This window comes from Chaetodon trifascialis, chromosome 2 (genome assembly GCF_039877785.1).
Source record: "Chaetodon trifascialis isolate fChaTrf1 chromosome 2, fChaTrf1.hap1, whole genome shotgun sequence".
NCBI classification, from domain to species: domain Eukaryota; kingdom Metazoa; phylum Chordata; class Actinopteri; order Chaetodontiformes; family Chaetodontidae; genus Chaetodon; species Chaetodon trifascialis.
This window is the reverse complement of record NC_092057.1, coordinates 8,088,137-8,107,575: the sequence shown is the minus strand read 5'-3', so window position 1 is coordinate 8,107,575 and position 19,439 is coordinate 8,088,137. Positions and strand designations below refer to the sequence as shown.

Genomic DNA, 19,439 nt, shown 5'->3' with positions numbered 1-19,439 from the left:
AATAAAGTTGACTCTGATATTTGTGATGTGAAACAGTTTAATCCCTCATGTGAGACTGAATTATTACGTCTTTATTCATCAGCTTTTGACTATCTTTGGAATGAATCATCCCTCGTTGTTCAGGTTTTGTAGAGAGCAAAATAAATGGTGACTTCCGGTCCCGTGGCCGCTGTGGTCACGTTTCCCCGCAGGAGGAAGTAGACGGGAGGGAGTCCTCTTTCAGCGCGTCGACACTCTTTGTGTGCAGAGAGCAGCTGTCAACAGGACGAGCAGGAGGCTTTGTGGACGGACAGAGGCTTAAAATGCGGCTCACACTCGGTTCATGTGCTTCATCGCGCTGCTGGACGGACCGTCCGCTGGCTGCCGGTGACGTGTAGCCGTGAGCAGGAGCCCAGAGACGGGGACTTCTTCTCTCGTCGTCCGCTCGGTCCATCCGAGAGAACGAGTCCAGACATGAGCGACGTTAATCTGATTTTTTGGGACCAGTTGCAGGCGGGCAGCTCGGAGGTGGACTGGTGCGAAGGCAATTACCTGATTTACCCCAGCATCGCAGAGTTTTACAACACGGTCGGTTTGAAGGGTTGATGTGTTTTCATTGTTTGTTTTGGCTGAAAAGAGTTTCCAGCTCGTGCCTTTGGTTTGTGCTGCGCTTCCAGCTGTCAGCTGATATTTGCTGTCAGCATCAGGTTTCACATGTTGTGACTGTTAAAGACACACTGACGGTCAGCTCAGCTCTGAAGCTCTTTGCTCATAACTTTCTTTTGTTTATCATTTCAGATCAGCAACATTTTGTTTTTTGTTTTGCCGCCCATATTAATGTGCTTGTTCCGCCAATATGCAACACATTTCAACAGCGGGATTTACCTCATATGGATTCTGCTGGTGGTGGTCGGTAAGTCGGCCTGCTGTCGTTCATGTGTGATGACCTTTGACCCCTTCATGTTTCTGTTCAGCTGTGTGGGAGCCCTCACTTCACTCTGTTATCTTTATGAAGTTAAAATACACGTTCCATTTAAATGACAGCGAGTATTAAAACACGGCGTGTGTACTGATGAACTGTACAGAGTGTATTACAGTGCGATCAGAGAGGAAACACTGCTGCTGATCACATCCATCGATCAGCTGATGAGATCATCCATAAACAGCTCAAGTAATTTTAAGATTAAAGTCACTGGTTCCAGCTTCTCCACTGTAAGACTGCAACTGGTAAGATGAGATAAGATAAGATAAGATAAGATAAGATAAGATAAGATAAGACTTTATTGATCCCACGCTGAGGAAATTAACTTGTTACAACAAGAATAAAAAGGAGAAGTAGAAAAAGAACAAATAGACAATGAAAAGACACAAAATCAAAGCTGAAACCTAAAGAACTAATGATTATGTTCATTGTTGATCAATCCGTCGATGGTTTTCTTGATTAATCGATTGGTCATTTGGTTTATAAAATGTCGGAAAATGGTGAAAAACGTCCATCACTGTTTCATAAAGTCCAAGATGACGTCTTGATGTATGAGAGAGGAATAAAGAAGGAGAACATATTCACATTTAAGATCAGAGAAATCAGAGAATCCAGACTTTTTTCCTCAGAAATCACTGATTATCAAAATAATTGCCTATTAATGGTTAATCAATACATCCTTGCAGCTCTAATTGATTGTGAATATTTTGGTGGAATGGCTGCACGGTGGCGCAGCAGGTAGTGCGCGTGCCTCACAGCAAAAAGGTTGCCGGTTCGATCCCCGGGTCAGGCGGGGCCTTTCTGTGTGAAGTTTGCATGTTCTTCCCGTGCATGCGTGGGTTCTCTCCGGGTACTCCGGCTTCCTCCCACAGACCAAAAACATGCTCATTAGGTTAATTGGTGACTATAAATTGTCCGTAGGTGTGAGTGTGAATGTTTGTTTGTCCTTGTATGTGGCCCTGCAATCGGCTGGCGACCGGTTCAGGGTGTACCCCGCCTCTCGCCCATTGTAGCTGGGATAGGCTCCAGCCCCCCGCAACCCCGAAAGGGATAGGCGGTATAGATAATGGATGGATGGATATTTTGGTGGATTGCATGTAAGACACATCGTCTTCTTGCATGTAAGACACATCGTGATAACATGCTCTCAAAAGCCTTTTTCTCTATTTTCCAACATTAGAAACCAAAAAATTGATTTATTAGATTCATGAGACAGAAAATTGAGATGATCAGTAAACAACTTCAGTCATTTTAGAAGCAAAAAGTCTTTAGAAACCAGATATTTGCTGGTTTTTGTGACATTAAACTGAATGTTTTGGCGGTTTGGATATTTTCTGACTTTATAAACCAAACAAAGTGAATTTATTGAGGGAACGAGCTGCAGATGAATTGTCTCTGAAGATAATCTGAAGATAATCTGTAGGTGCAGCCCTAACAGCAGCACCGTCCGGGTGGAGGTTTCCTCCTCCGTCTCTGTCCTCCACCCTGCTGAAGTCTCCTTTGATTTAACAGTGTTTCTGCACAGAGGTGACTGATCCAGGGTCTGTTCTGGAAACACTGGTCAGCACAGATAACTGCCCCCCCCCCCCCCGTTCCCAACAGGTGACCTTACTGGACAACAGAAAACAAGCTGCTGAAATGCATTTGAATGACGAACAATGGCTCAGACGTGAAACGGGACGTTTGTCCTCGTTCCCACGTCTCCCATTTAGCCCAGTTTAACATCTGCCCTCCAAACCAGCCCTCTGTTTCCGGTGGAGCGTTTCTTGTTCCGTAGCACAGATGCTAACGTGCGGCGGTCAGGAATGTGGAGGTTACATGGTTTCATGTGTCCTCCACTGAGTGGAAAAACAGTCCAAGTGTCCTTTAGCATTAGCCTCAGCTCTGTGTGCGTGTGTGTGTCTCATATGCTTTGACACGGCTGCTCTGCTGTTCATTTGTCATGTACTTTTTTCATTTGGTCTTTCGCTGTGTCCCAGTCCTGTCCAATGTGACGTCTCTGGTGTCTCATTTTGTCCAAAGTGAAGAGAGGCAGCTCATATTTACAGCTGGGAAGTTGGAACCTCTGAGTGTTTGCAGTTTTTGGTAGAAAGAGACAGCGTGACAGGGGACAGGTTTGTTCTGACTGCCTGAGACAGACGAGCGCGGAGACAGCTCGGTCTGATCGCTGTCTTCAGACTGGGAGCGTCCCTCTGGGATAAGAAGTGAGCTGACATGAAGGAATCTGCTGCAGACAGATAGCTGTAGCGGTAGACGGTCTGCGGGTCGTGATAACAAGCAGACGCTAGCCGCTGTGTCCGTCCACAGCGTCCAAAGCTCTCTGACAGTGACGCGTCTCCTGAGTGGAGCTTCAGTTTAAGCCATCGTGGTTCTTCGCAGTGTCACACAGGAAGGCAGATGACTGACATTTTTTCGTCCGCTGTCCGCGTCACACACAGCTGACACAAACTGGCTTCCTGTCCTAATCTCGTTGATCCGTCCTCGTTAACACACTGAACAACACGGATTCCCTCCTCTTCCCTCTGACAAACGCTGTCCTGCTCTCATGTCTCTGTCTTTCAGGCATCGGCTCCACGTATTTCCACGCCACCCTCAGCTTCCTGGGCCAGATGCTGGATGAGCTCGCCATCTTGTGGGTGCTCATGTGCGCCATCGCAATGTGGTTTCCCAAGAGATACCTGCCCAGGATGTTCAGGAGGGATCGGTACGTTGACCTGTGAATGAAAACCTGCTGAGGCTCAGCGCAGGTGTGCAGGTGTGCAGGTGAGCTGCATCTACGCAGCTCATCACCGCATCACACACAGCAGCCGATGGGTGAGTTCAGAGGAGGAAGTGATCTCTGCATGTCGGCCAGCGCCGTTTTTATCCGGTGAAGACGAGCAGCAGACTCGTCTGTGGACTGTCGGCTGTCATGTGACCTGCTCTGCCTGTTTAATAATAGGCCTGTCTGAGATAGCTGACACCACTGAAAGCTGCATCACATGTCTGCACTTCTCTTTCCATGGTCGCGGGCCGTCATGGCCGCTCGGTCACTTCAGCCTCTGCCCTGTTTTTTTATTATTGCTGCTGTGCTGTGGCGGCTCGGAGGCAAAGAGCCAGCATTCCTTCAGAGTTTCACAATCATGTCCACAGAGTGAAACTCCGTCGCTCTGACCTTTTCTTTGCTTTTCAAACCAGGTCGAGGTTCAAAGTGGTCATCGGTATCTTGTCGGGGATCACCACCGGCCTGGCCTTCGTCAAGCCCGTCGTCAACTCGCTGTCGCTGATGACTCTGGGCATCCCCTGCACGGCGCTGCTCATCACCGAGCTGAAGAGGTCAGTGAGAAGGTTTGACAGCGCCGGCCCTGATCAGGACCGCCGCGCTCACTTTTAAAGACAAAGAAATCTGTGCAAAAGACCAAAAACCTGATTTTCTCTAACTCCTCCGTTAAAGTCCGTACAAAGCTCCTCTTCCTCATCACAGACTCCTCTGGAGTTCTGGAGAAAGACAAACAAATCCTGCACCATCTGTGCGTTTGTACTGACTTCAAGAAAAAGCCTTTGTCACACTCAGTCATTTGTCTTCCTCATGTTTTTATCAACCCACCATACGCCATTCTCAGTGTGCCGAGGCGGTCCTGGATCAGGACCGGCACACTGAGGCGGTCCTGGATCAGGGTTTGGGAATGTGGGATGTGTGATTGTGAGCAGCACAGAAATCCACTGTTTGTTCATTCAGTCCCTCCAAAGTTCTCTCTAACTAAAAGCTTGAAGACGTCTTATCCGTGAGACGTCCACCTGCTGAGGACGACCGCCGGGCGGTGGAAAGCTTCAGAAGCAGCTGAGGAAGTGATGCTGAGCCTCAGAGACGACGAACCTCCATGTCAACCAGACATGAACTGAATCAGGTTCCACCGTTGAAACCTTTCAGTCGGCAGAGACTTCAGTCGTGTGTCAATCAGTTGCTAGGAAACATCTGTAGCTCGTCCAATCAAAAGCAAGCAGCTGTGTGACAGCACGCTAACCGAGAAAAAGACAAATCAGACGATTCTGAAACGCAGATGTGTTCAGCTCAAAGACAGACATGAAGCTTTAGTGTCATGTTGTTCATCTCCTTTAATCCTGATGCTCTCCACCTCCACCCTTCAGGCTTCAGCTGCTGTGAGTTGAGCAGCTCGTGCAGCAGCAGGTATCAGTGACGCTGGCGTGTTGGATGGATGTGGGTCGGGGGCTTCGTACGTTCAGCTCGCCACCTCTGGCCTGTCTAATGAGCTGCCGTCTGTTCCAGGCTAATTATAGGCTGTTATGAAGTGAAAGAATGTTCCTGAAAACACACAATAAGCCGCCGTGGCTCTCCAGCTTTCCTCCGTCACAGTAATGTGTTTCCGTTTCCCACATCCTCCGCTCGCCGCCGTCAGTCTTTACCCTTCAGTCATCCATTGTTCGACCTGTTAGTGAAGTCTTGACATTTCTGCGAGTGGCAGTCATCTGTTTTTCTGCCGCTAAGTGGGAGAGATTCCTGTGGCGCTGGCTGACTCTGGACTCTTGCCCTCAGAGACGACGCACTGCTCTGTTGTTGTTTGCTCTTTGTGCAGCCCGGCGGCTGGCGCCTGATCAGCTCGCGTCCAGCTGCTCTGAGGCAGCTTGTCTGCTGTGTCAAATGTCCACCACAGATACTGCAGAAGGGAAAGCGCTGAAGCAGTGATACCAGTCACAGTTCAGCTGGAAAGAATGATTGAAAAGCTGATTCTGACCCACGTTTGTTCACATATTGTCAGGATACAGTTTGTACTGACGTCTCGTGTGAAGCAGAACCAGCGTCTGGCCTCTTATCTGCGGCGTCTGTGGTCAGCGTGAGGCCTTCTCTCCAGCCTCTTCCTGTCTTTTCCCCCGAGACCGAGGCCAGCGGCTCTCGGTCCGGATCGACAGGCCGGCCTTTCCTTCACTTATCTTTGCCTCCAGCAGAGACTCTCCACGGCGCTCTGGAGGAGAGGTCTGCCTCATGTCATGTTTCTTATCTTTCTTGCTTGCTTCTGTTTGAGCTGATAGGCACGTACCCCAGACATCCGGCGGCCTGGTGATGCTTCTGTCTGGGGATGTTTGTCAGCATGAAGGGGTGTCGGCCAGCGTGTGGCACTTATTGAGCCTGAATCTGCTCCCATGTGCAAGCCCACGTATTGCTGACAGTTTAACAGCCTGTTTCCCTCTGGGACCAACCATCGCTGCCCTTCCTTCTTGTACTTCCTGTTGCAGATGAGCAGCCCTCTCCCTCTCCGGACCAGTTATGTAAAACGATGGCAGCTCGGTTCATTAACTGACTCGCTTAAAGTGAGAGCGCAGAACGTCTGACAGAAGAAATCAGAGTGACACGAAGCGCTGAATCAAAGGTTTTGATCCTGCAGCCTGGCTGAGTCTGTCCTGACCGGCAGGTTTGGTGGTTCATGTGCTTTCACGCTGACTTCCACCTGAAGGTTACGAACATGTCAGAGCCTCTCATGACGCTTTACATGTCAGCATTACAGCTGCATCATCAGCATGCTCTGCATTAACAGTGGATCAGTGGAGTAGAAGTTGCATAAAATGGAAATACTCGTTTATTTTGCTAACGCTAACTTTAAACTGGTCTTTCTGTTGGCGCCGAGCCTTCATGGCTGCTGCTCTGCTGTTTATCTGCTTTCTGGAAGTCGACTCCTTGAAACGATGGCGGCCTTCAATTAAAGCGTGTAAACCAGCATGACTTCATCAGGCGCTGACAAACCGTCAGACTGGCTGAGCTCATCGTCCAGTCAGGCTTCCTCGCTCGTCTTTGTGTCGTTGCTCGGCGTTCTCCTCAGCCTGCGGCGCGTGTGTCAGCAGGACTAAGAATAGATTATCAGCGGCGCTCTGGATTAGCTCGAGTCTCAGTAGGTCAGCGCAGCGTCCAGTTGGAGATCTGTGAAGGAGAGCAGAGGAGACGGCGTCTGGATCACAGGTCTGACAGCCGCCAACAAGAACGAGGAGGAAACCCCTTCAGTTCATTCATTCATTCATTCATGCTTCATTTATACCGCAGAGGTCACGACCTTCATGTGACATCAAGTCAATCACAGAAACGAGGAAGAGGAGAAGCCAAACAGTCACCAAGAAATAAATAAGTGGCCAAAAGTTTTGCATATTTGAGATCAAACGCTCCGAGCTTCAACACGTGATGAATGTGAACATGAACATGTTTGCGTCTGTGTGGCCATCACACCTGTGCACACCTGTGCACACCTGTGCACACCTGTGCACACCTCAGAGCTCTGCTTGCTCCCTGCAGGTGTGAAAACCCTCGCGTGTTCAAGCTGGGCCTGGTCTCTGGGATCTGGTGGGCGCTGGCTCTGCTCTGCTGGATCAGTGACCGGATCTTCTGTGAGATGTGGTCGTCGGTCAACTTTCCCTACTTACACTGTGCATGGTGAGTTCAGGCGTGGCTCCGGAGAAATTACCGTTTTAAAGCTGAAACACGATGAAAATCTCCATCTTATGAAGTCCTCTGTGTCTATGATGAAGTCCTAAAAGTCTTTGAATCTTATTATTAGAGTCTGTCTTGATGAATGAAGTCTCAGGTTTCAGATTCTGAAGCTTCGTCGACGCTCTTCGTCTTTCTGTTGTCCATCGTTGGTTTGCTTGACCCTTGCTCTCGTCTCACCCTCACAGGCACATCCTCATCTGTCTGGCTTCCTACCTGGGCTGCGTCTGCTTCGCCTACTTCGACGTTGCGACCGAGGCCCCGGAGCGAGGGCCCGTCATCATGTTCTGGCCCAACGAGAAGTGGGCCTTCATCGGCGTGCCCTATGTTTGCCTGCTGTGCGTCCACAAGAAGTCCACCGTCAAGGTGACGTAAGGCGAGCCGAGCCTCGGCGCCACTGCCCATCCGGACAGCACGGCGGCGGCGGTGGCGGCAGGGCTCCGTCCCCCTGTGACGGGGCGATGGAGGTGATGCACATCTGTGAGGATTCATCTTTTCCTTCTTCTGTCTGGTTTCACCGCATGGCGACACAGACTGACTTTAAATATCAAAGCCAAGAAATGTTTTCAGTGTTCAGACACGTCCTCAGGCTGCGGAGGCGACCCGGTCAGTGTTATTATGCATTTCAGGCTTCTGTAAAGACGATGTTTTGTACATTTTATAGTGAGAACCTCGTCATAAAGCGCCACATTGACTTTAGAAATGCTAATCCAGCATCTGATAGGTGCAGCCAGCCCGTCATGAAATCACGTTCACAAACTAACTGTGATTCATCGTCTTGAGCATCAATGACGTCGTGACGCTCAGTTGACCTTCAGTGTTAGAAGAAGCTGTTTGGTCCACGCCGTCACAGCTGCTGGTTTGTAACGCCGTTACCTCGACGTCACGCGGTCGTCGTTCATCCTCTCCTCATAACGAAGCTTCATTTATGTCGAGGAACCTGAACGATGGCGTCCGTTGTGACGCCTCAGCGTTCCTTTTTCTAACTTCTGATGAGATGAGCGGCCTGTGATGTCGAGCTAACGACGCTGAGTGATGCATCAAAGGGACGTCCAGAGCGTCAGTAACACTGAAAGCGTCTCGCTCTCTTTCTCTCTCCCTCCCTCTCCCTCTATCTCTCTCCCAGCATGCCATTGTGATGTTCAGCATAGCGTTTGAAACGTGTTAATATATTCTTGTACGTATTTAGTCGACTGACAGTACGTTCAGCTGTTTGCTCGTCGTGGATAAACAGGTACCTCTGACATCAGCCAAACTACAAAGGAAACAGAAACAGAAGGTGACGTGGAAACGTGTCGAAAAATGATCGACTGTTGGAGCAAGCAGTGACTTATTTTGCACAGAATGAATGAATGAAGGTTCTCAAAGCGTCGCTTTCACAGCGCGATCTTGACTTCTTACGCTTCAGATTTCAGATTTTTCCCGCCCTGTCGTCCGTTCAGGTTATTTATTCCAGCCCCAGTATTTTAGAGTTCGTGCTAAATTTCATCAAAACTATGAAAACTGTGCAAAAAGCCTTAATCACACGGTGACAGACTGCCTGAAGCACTTTGCTCTCAAAGGGGAGAAGCAGGTGAACGACTGCGTCAGATAGCAGACAGGTGAGGAGGCAGCAGGTGAACATGTGGATCAATCAGAGTTTTATTGATCAGTATTGATGACCTCGAGCACCAAAGCTTCTTCACCAAACCGACTGAAAACACCTCAAACTGCTTCACTGTCATTCACTTGTGTTCTTCTGCAAAGGCTTCTGGGAACTCAAGCCTCCAGAATGAATGAAGGATGGTGATGTGCAGAGGAATCATTAAAGTGGTATTTTTGTGTATTTTGTGAAATCCAAAACGATTTCTATTTTTCTAAATGAAGTGTAGCCAAATTTGAAGGGCGACTGATTTTTGATATCGCCTGATGACGACCTTTGTGTTGCCAAAAGTACGTAAAAACAGTGTTTTTTAGGTTCTTTTCAGGAGAATCTTCATTACTGACAATGTGAAAAAAAGCCAGACAGCATCTCTGATGTGCTGCAGGTCGCTTTGAATCTGATCCTCATGGTTGATGAAGACTGAGTCCGTGGTCTTCCTCAGAGGAAGCGCTCCGGTGTGTTGAACGCTGCACTCTGCATCCTGCTGGCGTCTTGTTTCGAGCTGCGATCGCCAGCTTTTCTCTGGATTTCCACGTGTACATAAATCAGTTTTTCTCTGCCTGCATTGACAGTACAGACAAACTGCACAGAGGTATTTATTTTCATAATTTATCCTGTTTTGTAAGCAAATATTTGTACTAGATTCCAACATCAGTACTTTATTTTATTTTCTGTAATAAACCAAACCAATACTCAGAGTGACGACTGTTTCTTCCTCAGATCAGCGTCCTGCTGCGACGACGCCTTGGCAAAAACATGACTCACTGAGGTACATGTACTCAAGTGCTGTACTTCAGTGTACTTCATGAAGTACATGCACTCAAGTGCTGTACTTCAGTGTACTTCATGAAGTACATGCACTCAAGTGTTGTACTTCAGTGTACTTCATGAAGTACATGCACTCAAGTGCTGTACTTCATGAAGCACATGTACTCAAGTGCTGTGCTTCAGTACAATATTGAGATACTTTATTGGTTATGTCTTGTTTATGCTGCTTTCTACTTCCACTTCATTTCAGAGATAAACGCTGTACTTTTAACTTCATTTGTTGAACTGATGGAGATTCTGATTGAAAGTGATCGATTGTTATTGATTAGAGGCCTCACAGACCCTCACAGCTGTTTTCAGCTATGGAAAACTAACAGGACGCCCCCCAAAGCCCCCAAAAAACAAACAACAACAACAACAAAGCTCCTGCCGCACGATGACAGCTTCTGTGTACAAATTATGTAAAGATTAAAAAATATCTCTGGACTTTTCAGGACCTGAAATCTAACAGTCTGGAAGGTTTTACATAGTTTTTACTGCTGTTAATACTCAGATTGCGAGACTTTTAGTGGTATTTGTACTCTGTAGGATTGCTCTTCTGCATCACACAGTGCAGTGAGACTCTCTGTGATGCAGGTGATGCTTTTTGCCACCAGGGGGCAGAGTTCTTCTTTTTCTGTCCACTGTGTGAACTTCAAGCAGCTTTAAAGAAAACTAGAGAAGTGAGAAATCTGATGGAAGCAGCTCTGTCCTCCACACTTTACAGGAAAATGACAAACGCACAGATTTTTAAACCTGCCTCCTGATCCATGTGTGCATGTGAAGGCAGACGAAAGAGGAAGCGCATCGTCTGTGAGCATCACCTTTAATGAAGGGAAGTAGGTCCTCTCAGGTGTGGAACTAGAAACTGAAAGATCTGATCGAAATCCTAAAACAGGCCTAGAAATGATAAATAAACTCCAGGTAAGAATGTAATGATTCACAAATTTAACTTAAAGCCTCATGAAGTCTCTGCTGAGCACCACCACAATTAAATATATGTAAATATGTGCCATGATTTCACCTCTGTAGCTTATTTTAAATGAACAAATGTAAACATGGATGAACACAGATTTTGTGAAACAACCAAATATTTTTATTATTTTATTAATTTTTGACACTTTTGGCTTCATGAAGAAAAGGAAAGAAGGTCAGTGAAAGAAAACGTGCTGGAGTGCAGTAAAATGACCTTTAATGAACAGTGACAAGAAGAAGCTGATTTTATTGATTGTTTTCTGACCTGATGTCGATTGAGCTGTTTGATGACGTCATGTTTTTAATGAATAAACGGCTCTGTGGCTTTATTACGGTGCTTCATGGTCATCTGAGGGCAGGGACGCCCTCTGCTGGAGGAAATCCCGCCTCCCGCGCCCAGCACAGGCTCTCATTGGCTCCCAGGCTTGTCACTCAAAAACAGCCATGTCTAGATTATGGGTCAGATCGAAGACCATCGGCTGAAATCTGGTTGATTTCTGTGGCTTTCTCTCATCGTTTCGGCTTCAGAGCTCCTCATCAGGACCAGGCTGAGTCTCTCCGCGCAGACACGCTCCTCCGCACCTCCTCCGCGCCTCCTCCGCGCCTCCTCTGCGCCTTTTTACAGCCGAAAAACACGATGAGGTTGATAACGGGGCGCTGAAACGACCGAGGGCGCGTTGAAAATAAAAAGGTGTTTCCAGAAGCAGGAGGAGCGCGAGGGGAGAGATGATGTCAGGGAAGCACTTCAAGGCTCATGAAGTGAGCTGCTGCATCAAGTACTTCATCTTCGGGTTCAACATCATCTTCTGGGTGAGTCCCGGTTCCTCTGCGGGTCCTCAGGCCTGAAGCAGCTCCAGGCTCGTTTCAGCCATCTGCTGGCTTTGTTTCTGTGGAGCATCACAGCATCACCTGCTCTCATCCAGGTGTCAGCCAGGGGCAGTGTCAGGGGAGGGGGGGGGGGCAGGCTTCATCTTCAGCTGCATCATCCTGACATGTCTTCATGGACGTCCCACTGTGGGCCTCCAGGGACAGGACAGGTTGAAGGCTGAGATCTGCTTTATGAAGGGGACACCTTATTGATGGCATCATCAATACAACAGAAAACCTCAACAGGTGAATTTTTAAGACGTTTCTCGAAGAAAAACACCAAAACTTTGATGGTTCCAGGCCCCAAAGTGAGAGTTCGCTGCTCCTCAGGTCTCACGTTACAGTACTGGAATAATCTGGGGTTCAGGGAGATGATGATGAGCAGTTTGATCAATCATCAAACCCTCACAGAGACGCTGGAAGATCCGTCAGAGCGGACGCTGTCATTGGTCAGTTCACGTCCAGTATATCGACCCACAGCTCTAATCATGATCATCAATGTGTGTTTTCATGAAAATACACTGATGAAGAAGAACACTGACGTGATGACAGTGAGCGTGAGCAACAGCAGGAGCCCGACACGATCAGTTATCTCATTATCTCGAGATAACGAGCTCTGTTTTCTGAGATGAGCGGACAAACGAATCATCAGTGTTTGTGGCCCGTCATGGCCCTCAGAGTGATGAAGAGGAGGCCTTCAGCCCCCGATCATCAGAGGAGGGTGGCTGTTGTTTAAAGCTCTGTTCCTCCCCCCTCTGCAGCAGGCTGCATCTTAATCTATCAATGAATCAATCGATTGATCGTTTGATCTGTAAAAGTCGTCTTCAAACGGCTTCCTCTGTCCAACCGACGGCCCGAAACTCCTCATTTACTGTCATATACAGAGAAATAACACATTTAAGAAGCTGGAACCAGCAAATGTTTGATGTTTCTGCTGGAAAAAAATGCCAGAAACGTAGAAAAATAGTTTGCAATTAATTTCCTTTCGATCGACTAGTTGATTAATCGTTGCAGCCGTTTCACTGATCATCTGCAAAGTGTTTCATATCCTATAATCCTGAAGCAGGACCTGCTGTCTCATGAAGGCTTAACAGCAGCTCTTTGAAGAACACCTGAGATAAGATAAGATAAGATAAGATAAGATAAGATAAGATAAGATAAGACAAGACAAACTTTATTGATCCCACACAGAGATGTTTTGTTGTGACAGACAATAAAAAAAAGCCATGGTCTTCATCAGCAGACAAAGAGTTTGCTCTCTTCTAAACACTAAAAGCTTTTCTATGTTTTATTTCATCAAACTGTGAGTGTGAAGACTTTTGTTTTCTCGATTCAGTATTCTGAAATGTGAAATGGTGAGGTGTCCCTCACAGGCTGCCGTAGCCCTCGGTGCTGTGTAAAGACGCTCTGAAGTCTCCTGCTGACGCTGGGCGGCTGCCAGGAAACTCTCTCTGTGGTTTCTCTGGCTGCTGCCGTGTGGTTGGACATGTCTCAGCTGCAGCACAGTAATCCCGTCCTCTTGTCTCTGTCCTCTTTGTGCCCGCAGTTCCTCGGAGTGGCCTTCCTCGCCATCGGGCTGTGGGCGTGGAGCGAAAAGGTGAGTTCACCGCTGCCCTCTGTGTCAGTCTGTCCACACACTGAGCAGCTCACATGCTGGACGTCCGTCCCCCGGGGTTCACGCCCATCTGTCTGCAGTGCACTTACTGAATCAGAGAGGAATGTCGTGCTTTCCGTTGGGCCGTCCCTGAAGGACGGACAGAAGAAAGGATCTGATGTATTTCACGCATTCACTCGCTGTGTGCGCTCAGTCTTCTTCAGACAGTGACTGTCGTCGTCTGATGGTTATTGTGCTTCATGAACTGTTGGGTCAGTAGTCAGAAGACAGGATGTCTGCGGTCTTCACGGTCTTCAGATGTCTTCTGTTGTCGCACAAACTAAAGAGATTCAGCTGACAGTGGCATGAAACAGAGACGAGTGCAGACCCTCACATGTTTAAAGTCACAGTGCAGCATTGTGGGAAATTTGCTGACAGTCAGATGAGAAGGTCCAATCCTCTCTCGCGTTTGTTCGTTGAATATGAAGCTGGAACAGCAGCAGCCAGTTAGCTTAGCTTAGCACAAACCGTGGAAGCAGCTAGCCTGACTCTGTCCAGAGCTCCTCTGAAGCTCGTTCGTGAACGTGTTATCTGTCGCGTGTTTAAGGTTAATGTGGCGGCGGCGTCACTGTGACCATTTAGACGTCGCCATTCGTGTTCGGATCAAACAAACAAAGACGTAACGTGTTGAGTGAGCCGCATCTTTCTCCTCATCTGACTGATTTTCCCTGCAGGTGTAGTGAACTGAGCTCATCATGTTGGGATTTTGAGGGGGGTGTCGACCCTGGGACCACCTGTCAGAGTATTTTAGCTGAAGCTCAGAGGAGCTTCTAACGCTTCCCTCTTCTTCTGCAGGGCGTCCTCTCCAACATCTCGTCCATCACGGACCTCGGCGGGTTCGACCCGGTCTGGCTCTTCCTGGTCGTGGGCGGCGTGATGTTCATCCTCGGGTTCGCCGGCTGCATCGGAGCGCTGCGAGAAAACTCCTTCCTGCTCAAATTTGTATGTTCTCTCATCAGACGTAACGAGAGGAAGACTCACTGGTCTCCTGCTAACGCGTGGTTGTGTTTGCGTGTTTCAGTTCTCCGTCTTCCTGGGGATCATCTTCTTCCTGGAGCTGACCGCAGGTGTCCTGGCCTTCGTCTTCAAAGACTGGATCAAGGACCAGCTCAATTTTTTCATCAACAACAACATTCGGGCCTACAGAGACGACATCGATCTGCAGAACCTGATCGACTTCACGCAGGAATACGTGAGCGGGGTTCTCTGGTGTCCATGACGGTTCTGTTTCTGTGTTCCTGTTGTTGACTTACTGTGGGGGGGGTTGTGTGTTTGACCTCGCAGTGGGAGTGCTGCGGAGCGTTTGGAGCTGACGACTGGAATTTGAACATCTACTTCAACTGCACCGATTCCAACCCGAGCCGTGAGAAGTGCGGCGTTCCCTTTTCCTGCTGCACCAAAGATCCAGCGGTAGGAAAAACTCACTTCACAGTCCGTCAGGGTGAAGCGCCGGCTGGCGGGCGGGACTGTGTCAAAGTTAAAGTCCAGTCAGTCGCTCGGGAACCTGTTTCCAGAGCTGGTGGTCGGAGGTCCGCCCTGCCACAGATAGCTCGGTTATCTGCGTCCAGCAGACGGCTGGCGGAGCTGTCAGCTGTCATGGCTGCCGTCCAGCAGGACGTCCGGGCCTCAGTGTTTAGTCTTTGGTCAGACTCTGCCAGCACAGCAGAGTCTGGAAGCAGCTGGGAGGAGTTACTGTGACCAGAGCAGTTTTTGGCTGCTGCTCTCTGTGCGAAGCAGCGACAGCTCTCTGCCTCAGCAAAACAGCCGCGCTTCACTGTCAAGTTGCACAACAGTCTCTTTTATTTGCTGACCCGAGGACAGACTGTTCCACCCAGTCGTCCTCCCTGATATCAGCTCCTCATAACATTTAGCAAGAGGAGAAAATGCTAGAACACATGATGTTCTCTGAGGTATTATTCACCCTCAAGGCTGGATTAAAAACATCAGACCTCAGTCTTAAACATCCTGAAACATCTCCAGTCTGAGACTTCAAAATAAAACTCCCACAAATGTCCTCCTCAGCTGATTGCTAACATTAGCTAGCAGTATCGGTTAGCTAAAAGCTAATGTCCAGCAGCCAGCAGCAATGTTCAGGGTGTAGATGCACGGCTCCTTCTGTTGATGTAGTTCACTAGAAAGGAAACCGTCCTACGTTAAACTGCTCAGAACAGCATCTGTGGATGATCTCCAGTAAGCAGGTCATCATTTCTGATGGTTGTTGAGTTTTTCAGACATGTTTTTTGGTGCTTGAGCTGAGTGTCCCCCACTTCCATTACATCCAATAGAAGACAGACTTTAAATGTCCAGAACTCAGCAGCTCACATGAACTCATGTTCTCTTCACAGGAAGACGTCATCAACACTCAGTGTGGCTACGACATCCGAGCGAAGACGGTGAGTCGCTCTCATGAACACACATCTGCTGCATCCTCTGAGGTAAAAGCCTGGAAATCAGGCCGTCACCTCATGCAGGCCATCACCAGGCTCTCCACCCTGGGCACAGTATTCCTCTTTCAGGGTGTTTCCCAACTCCCTTGTGTCTTCAACACACAGCAGCTGGCTCCCCATCAGCACTTGTGGTATTACTCACTGTGCAGCAATGCACTGCAGATGGAGACCCCTCCCCCACCGCTGGCTCCATGTTAGCATAACGTGAGGAAACGGCTGCGTTTGTTTTCCTGACAGAAAGCTGGAGAGAACTAGTTTTAATGAGTCAGAGCAGAAAGCAGTGGGCCAAGTGCACGTTAACAACTGGGTGATGTTAGTTTAGAGGGCTTTTATTGTGAAAGGACCATGAGATGAAGAGCAGCATCATGTTCTGCAGTTAAAAATAACGGCTGTCAAGTTCTGCAAGCGGAGTCAGTCCCAACCCGAGTGCAGACAGACGCTCCTGAAACGTTCAGAGGTTTGATCCGGCTCCATCGTAACGCTGCTTCGTCCTGTTCTTCTTCTTCTGTCAGGACTCTGAGCAGCGAACCTTCATCTACATCAAAGGCTGCGTTCCTCAGTTTGAGAAGTGGCTTCAGGACAACTTGACCGTGGTGGCGGGCATCTTCATTGGGATTGCGTTGCTGCAGGTCAGGAGGTCGTCTTTGGTCTGTTACCTGATGTCTGTCACACTTTAATTCAGCTGGTCTGAAATCTGTTTCCCGTTTTAGATTTTTGGCATCTGCTTGGCGCAGAACCTCGTGAGCGACATCGAAGCCGTGAGAGAGAGCTGGTAGGCGTCTCCAATGAGTGATCAATGAGTGAGGTTGACGGTCATGGTTGTGAGGAAAATGTCCATTACTTTGATTTATCACCAGATGAGATAAACCTTTATTGATCACGGCGGGGACGGCAATAAGCACAAATAAACAGACAGTAAAATAAAGAAATTCATTGTAATAAGACGAATTTATTTTAGTTTCTGTGAATATTAAGTAAAATATAAAGTGTAATATGAGATCTAATAGATAATGAAGATAATATGAAACAACATCATTCCCAGCATCCTCAGCTGCACTTTGTGTTTGCTGCTAATTAACAAACGTTAGCATGCTAACATGCTAAGCTAAATGGTAAACATTCTCTAACTATTGTGCTTGTGTTAGCATGCAAACAGTAGCATTTAGCCCGAAGTCAGTCACAGTGACTTCAGGCGAAATGTTTTCAGAGTTCATCGTCAGCTCGAGCAAAGCGAGTCCTTTTGTGTTTTTGTTTTATTTCCTCTGCTCTGAAATCTTCTTCTTGTTTTTGTGCAGTTTGTTTACTTAAGACCACGTCAGGATCTCCAAAGGCGGAACGGATGAACCAGGTGGGCACTGCGAGACTCCATCATTAGCTCAGCAGGTTAGAAATATCTGCATTTGGACTGATTGACTGTGTCTCCACTCACGTGTCCTCTGTCTTCAGGACTCCAGCAATGAAGGGAATGAATGAACAGCTCATGTGTCCAGAACCAAGAGTCTGATGTGTAAATAGTGTTATAGAGTTATTTTTAAAGAGACTTGTGGCCCTTCTTCTGAATGCAGCACAAACTCCAGGCTGTGCTGTGGTGTCGCTCTCGTACAGGACGGATCAAACACAGCAGGCTGTTTGACGGTGAAGTCAGTGCTTCAGTCTGTGAAAGACGAGATGACCGTCGAGACAGGAAACAGGAAGGAGGAAACAGGAAGGAAGGTGTCGTCAGAGGTGGTGCTTCATTCAGAAAAGGGCCGTGATTTTCTATGTTCAGAGATGAAGTGACTCTGGAAATGCACTGCATGCCTCTTGTCTGTTGGTAGGACATTGGCTCTCCTAAATGTATCTCAGTCATGTTCAGTATTTTTAAAATAATTGTAAAATAGTCCGTAGCTTAGCGTGAATGGGCTGGTGAGCACTTTGTTGAATGTTTAATGGGATCTCCTCAAAGCTGCAGAATTCACGTTTATTTTCATCTTTCACGTCTTAGACGTTCAGTTTGGAAGCAGCTGATTCGCTGTCGCAGCGTCATGAAGGGATCAGCAGTTTGGTCTAAATCAAGGTCGGCCTTAAGCACTTTAATCTTTATGAGAGCGACGGAGCCGCTCGCCGGCTCTGTCCTGACTGTTACTGAAGTCGAGCAGCAGCCTCTGGACAGAAAACGCGTGTTGTCACATCAGCTCGCTGACGCCGTTCGCTCATTCTGTTCTGTTGCTTTGAGGAAATCTGAGCAGACGCCTTGTTGCTTGTGTTTCTTTATGTTTTGATCTGTAAGTTTTCACGGGAAAATCAGGACAGAGGCTGTTTCCACGGCTGCTTCAGACAGGCTGCAGACGTTACACACCGGACCTGAGAGCAGAGCACACGGGCTCAAACACCAGCTTTACCCTCCGTGCAGACTTACAGATCGAGCTCACGTTTCTTCCTTCCATCTTTTTGTGTGATGCCCTTTAACAGAAGTGCATCCGTGAGTGCAGCAGCATCTTCTGCAGCCTCGATGAGCCGAGCTCTTAAAATTCAGCAGCACGGGGCTCAAACATCCCTTTTTCCACTCAAAGCTTCATGATTGTTGACTGGTCACACCTCCTCCGACCGCTCAGTGCCATATTTGTGATTGACTTCCACAGACTCCTGATTCTGCTTTTGTTTGTTCTCCTGATTGTTGTAAATAACTGGATGTGACAGGCTGTAAATATATATCTGAATAAATGTGCTTCTTTATATCCTTTTGTCAGTGTTTGCATACTGTAAGTCGAGCTTGAGTCAAAGTTATTAATAAATCTGAGAAAATTAAAGATATTTTTCGACATTTATTAGAAAACATGTCAGAGATAAATGGCTCTCTTGTGAGGTTCATCTTGACCGTGAGCGATCTGGTCTTGTCATTGTCACTCGACCTTTTCTCCTCGTGGCAGAGACTTCATGTGGAGTACAGACGAGTTAAAAACCAACATCCTGAACACAAACAGGAAGCTTTGTTAAAAATGGTGATAAAAAATAAATAAAGTCAGTAAAATACCAAAACCTCAAAGCAGATGAATCAACAAGTGAAAAACATGAGATTCAATGTTTAAACTGCATGAAGGGTAAAAATGAGACGCTTTGAACGTGTCATGTTACCGTGAACACTTACTCAACAAGTTACTCAATGCTGCCATCTAGTGTTTGGAGTGAAGATCATCATCTGCTGAGCTGCTGCAAATCAAAGCAAAATGAACCTTTTCTGCACAGATTCCCCTTTTCATGCTGTGTTTCACCTTCATTTTCTGATGATCTGCAGTTAAAGGACGATGATCTCAGTCTGATTCAGACGCTCAGTTTTCTGTTTCTGTGTTACGCTCGAATTAAAAAGCTTCAGGTGGGATTGAGGCTGATTATTGTTTATTGTAAGAAAAACTCATTTCTTTATGTCGGGAACACCTCTCAACATGTTGTTGGAGTTGAGGAAAAGCAGAGGTGTGACTGGTAACATTAACGATGTCCTGCTCAGGTGTCCCAGTCAGGCCTGACGGACCCTCAAACTGGAGCTGCTGCACAGACTTCAGCCATCGTTCATGTGATTATTTACACCTGCGATGTGTCAAAGTGGCTTCAGGGAGAAAAGCCTGATGTTCAGAGGCAGC

The 19,439-nt window shown here is 47.6% G+C and overlaps 2 protein-coding genes across 4 annotated transcripts; both read left to right on the top strand.

The window, feature by feature from the left end:
• Nucleotides 1–238: 238 nt before the first annotated feature.
• Nucleotides 239–9,770, top strand: acer2 (alkaline ceramidase 2). Its single transcript, XM_070990479.1, has 6 exons — nt 239–567; nt 778–892; nt 3,524–3,665; nt 4,139–4,276; nt 7,239–7,376; nt 7,619–9,770. The coding sequence occupies exons 1-6, from the start codon at nt 454–456 to the stop codon at nt 7,803–7,805; spliced, it is 834 nt and encodes a 277-aa protein (XP_070846580.1). The 5' UTR covers nt 239–453; the 3' UTR covers nt 7,806–9,770.
• A 1,498-nt stretch (nt 9,771–11,268) lies between these two features.
• Nucleotides 11,269–18,837, top strand: LOC139343864 (tetraspanin-5). 3 transcript variants are annotated; one of them, XM_070981714.1, is made up of 10 exons: nt 11,269–11,664; nt 13,268–13,318; nt 14,171–14,317; nt 14,397–14,567; nt 14,660–14,785; nt 15,721–15,768; nt 16,335–16,451; nt 16,533–16,594; nt 17,118–17,170; nt 17,269–18,837. In XM_070981714.1, the coding sequence occupies exons 1-9, from the start codon at nt 11,581–11,583 to the stop codon at nt 17,128–17,130; spliced, it is 819 nt and encodes a 272-aa protein (XP_070837815.1). In that variant the 5' UTR covers nt 11,269–11,580; the 3' UTR covers nt 17,131–17,170; nt 17,269–18,837. The 3 variants fall into 3 exon arrangements, with proteins under 3 accessions (XP_070837815.1, XP_070837807.1, XP_070837800.1); XM_070981706.1 differs by lacking the exon at nt 17,269–18,837 and having other exon boundaries at nt 17,118–17,254; XM_070981699.1 differs by lacking the exons at nt 15,721–15,768; nt 16,335–16,451; nt 16,533–16,594; nt 17,118–17,170; nt 17,269–18,837 and having other exon boundaries at nt 11,285–11,664; nt 14,660–15,096.
• Nucleotides 18,838–19,439: the final 602 nt, after the last annotated feature.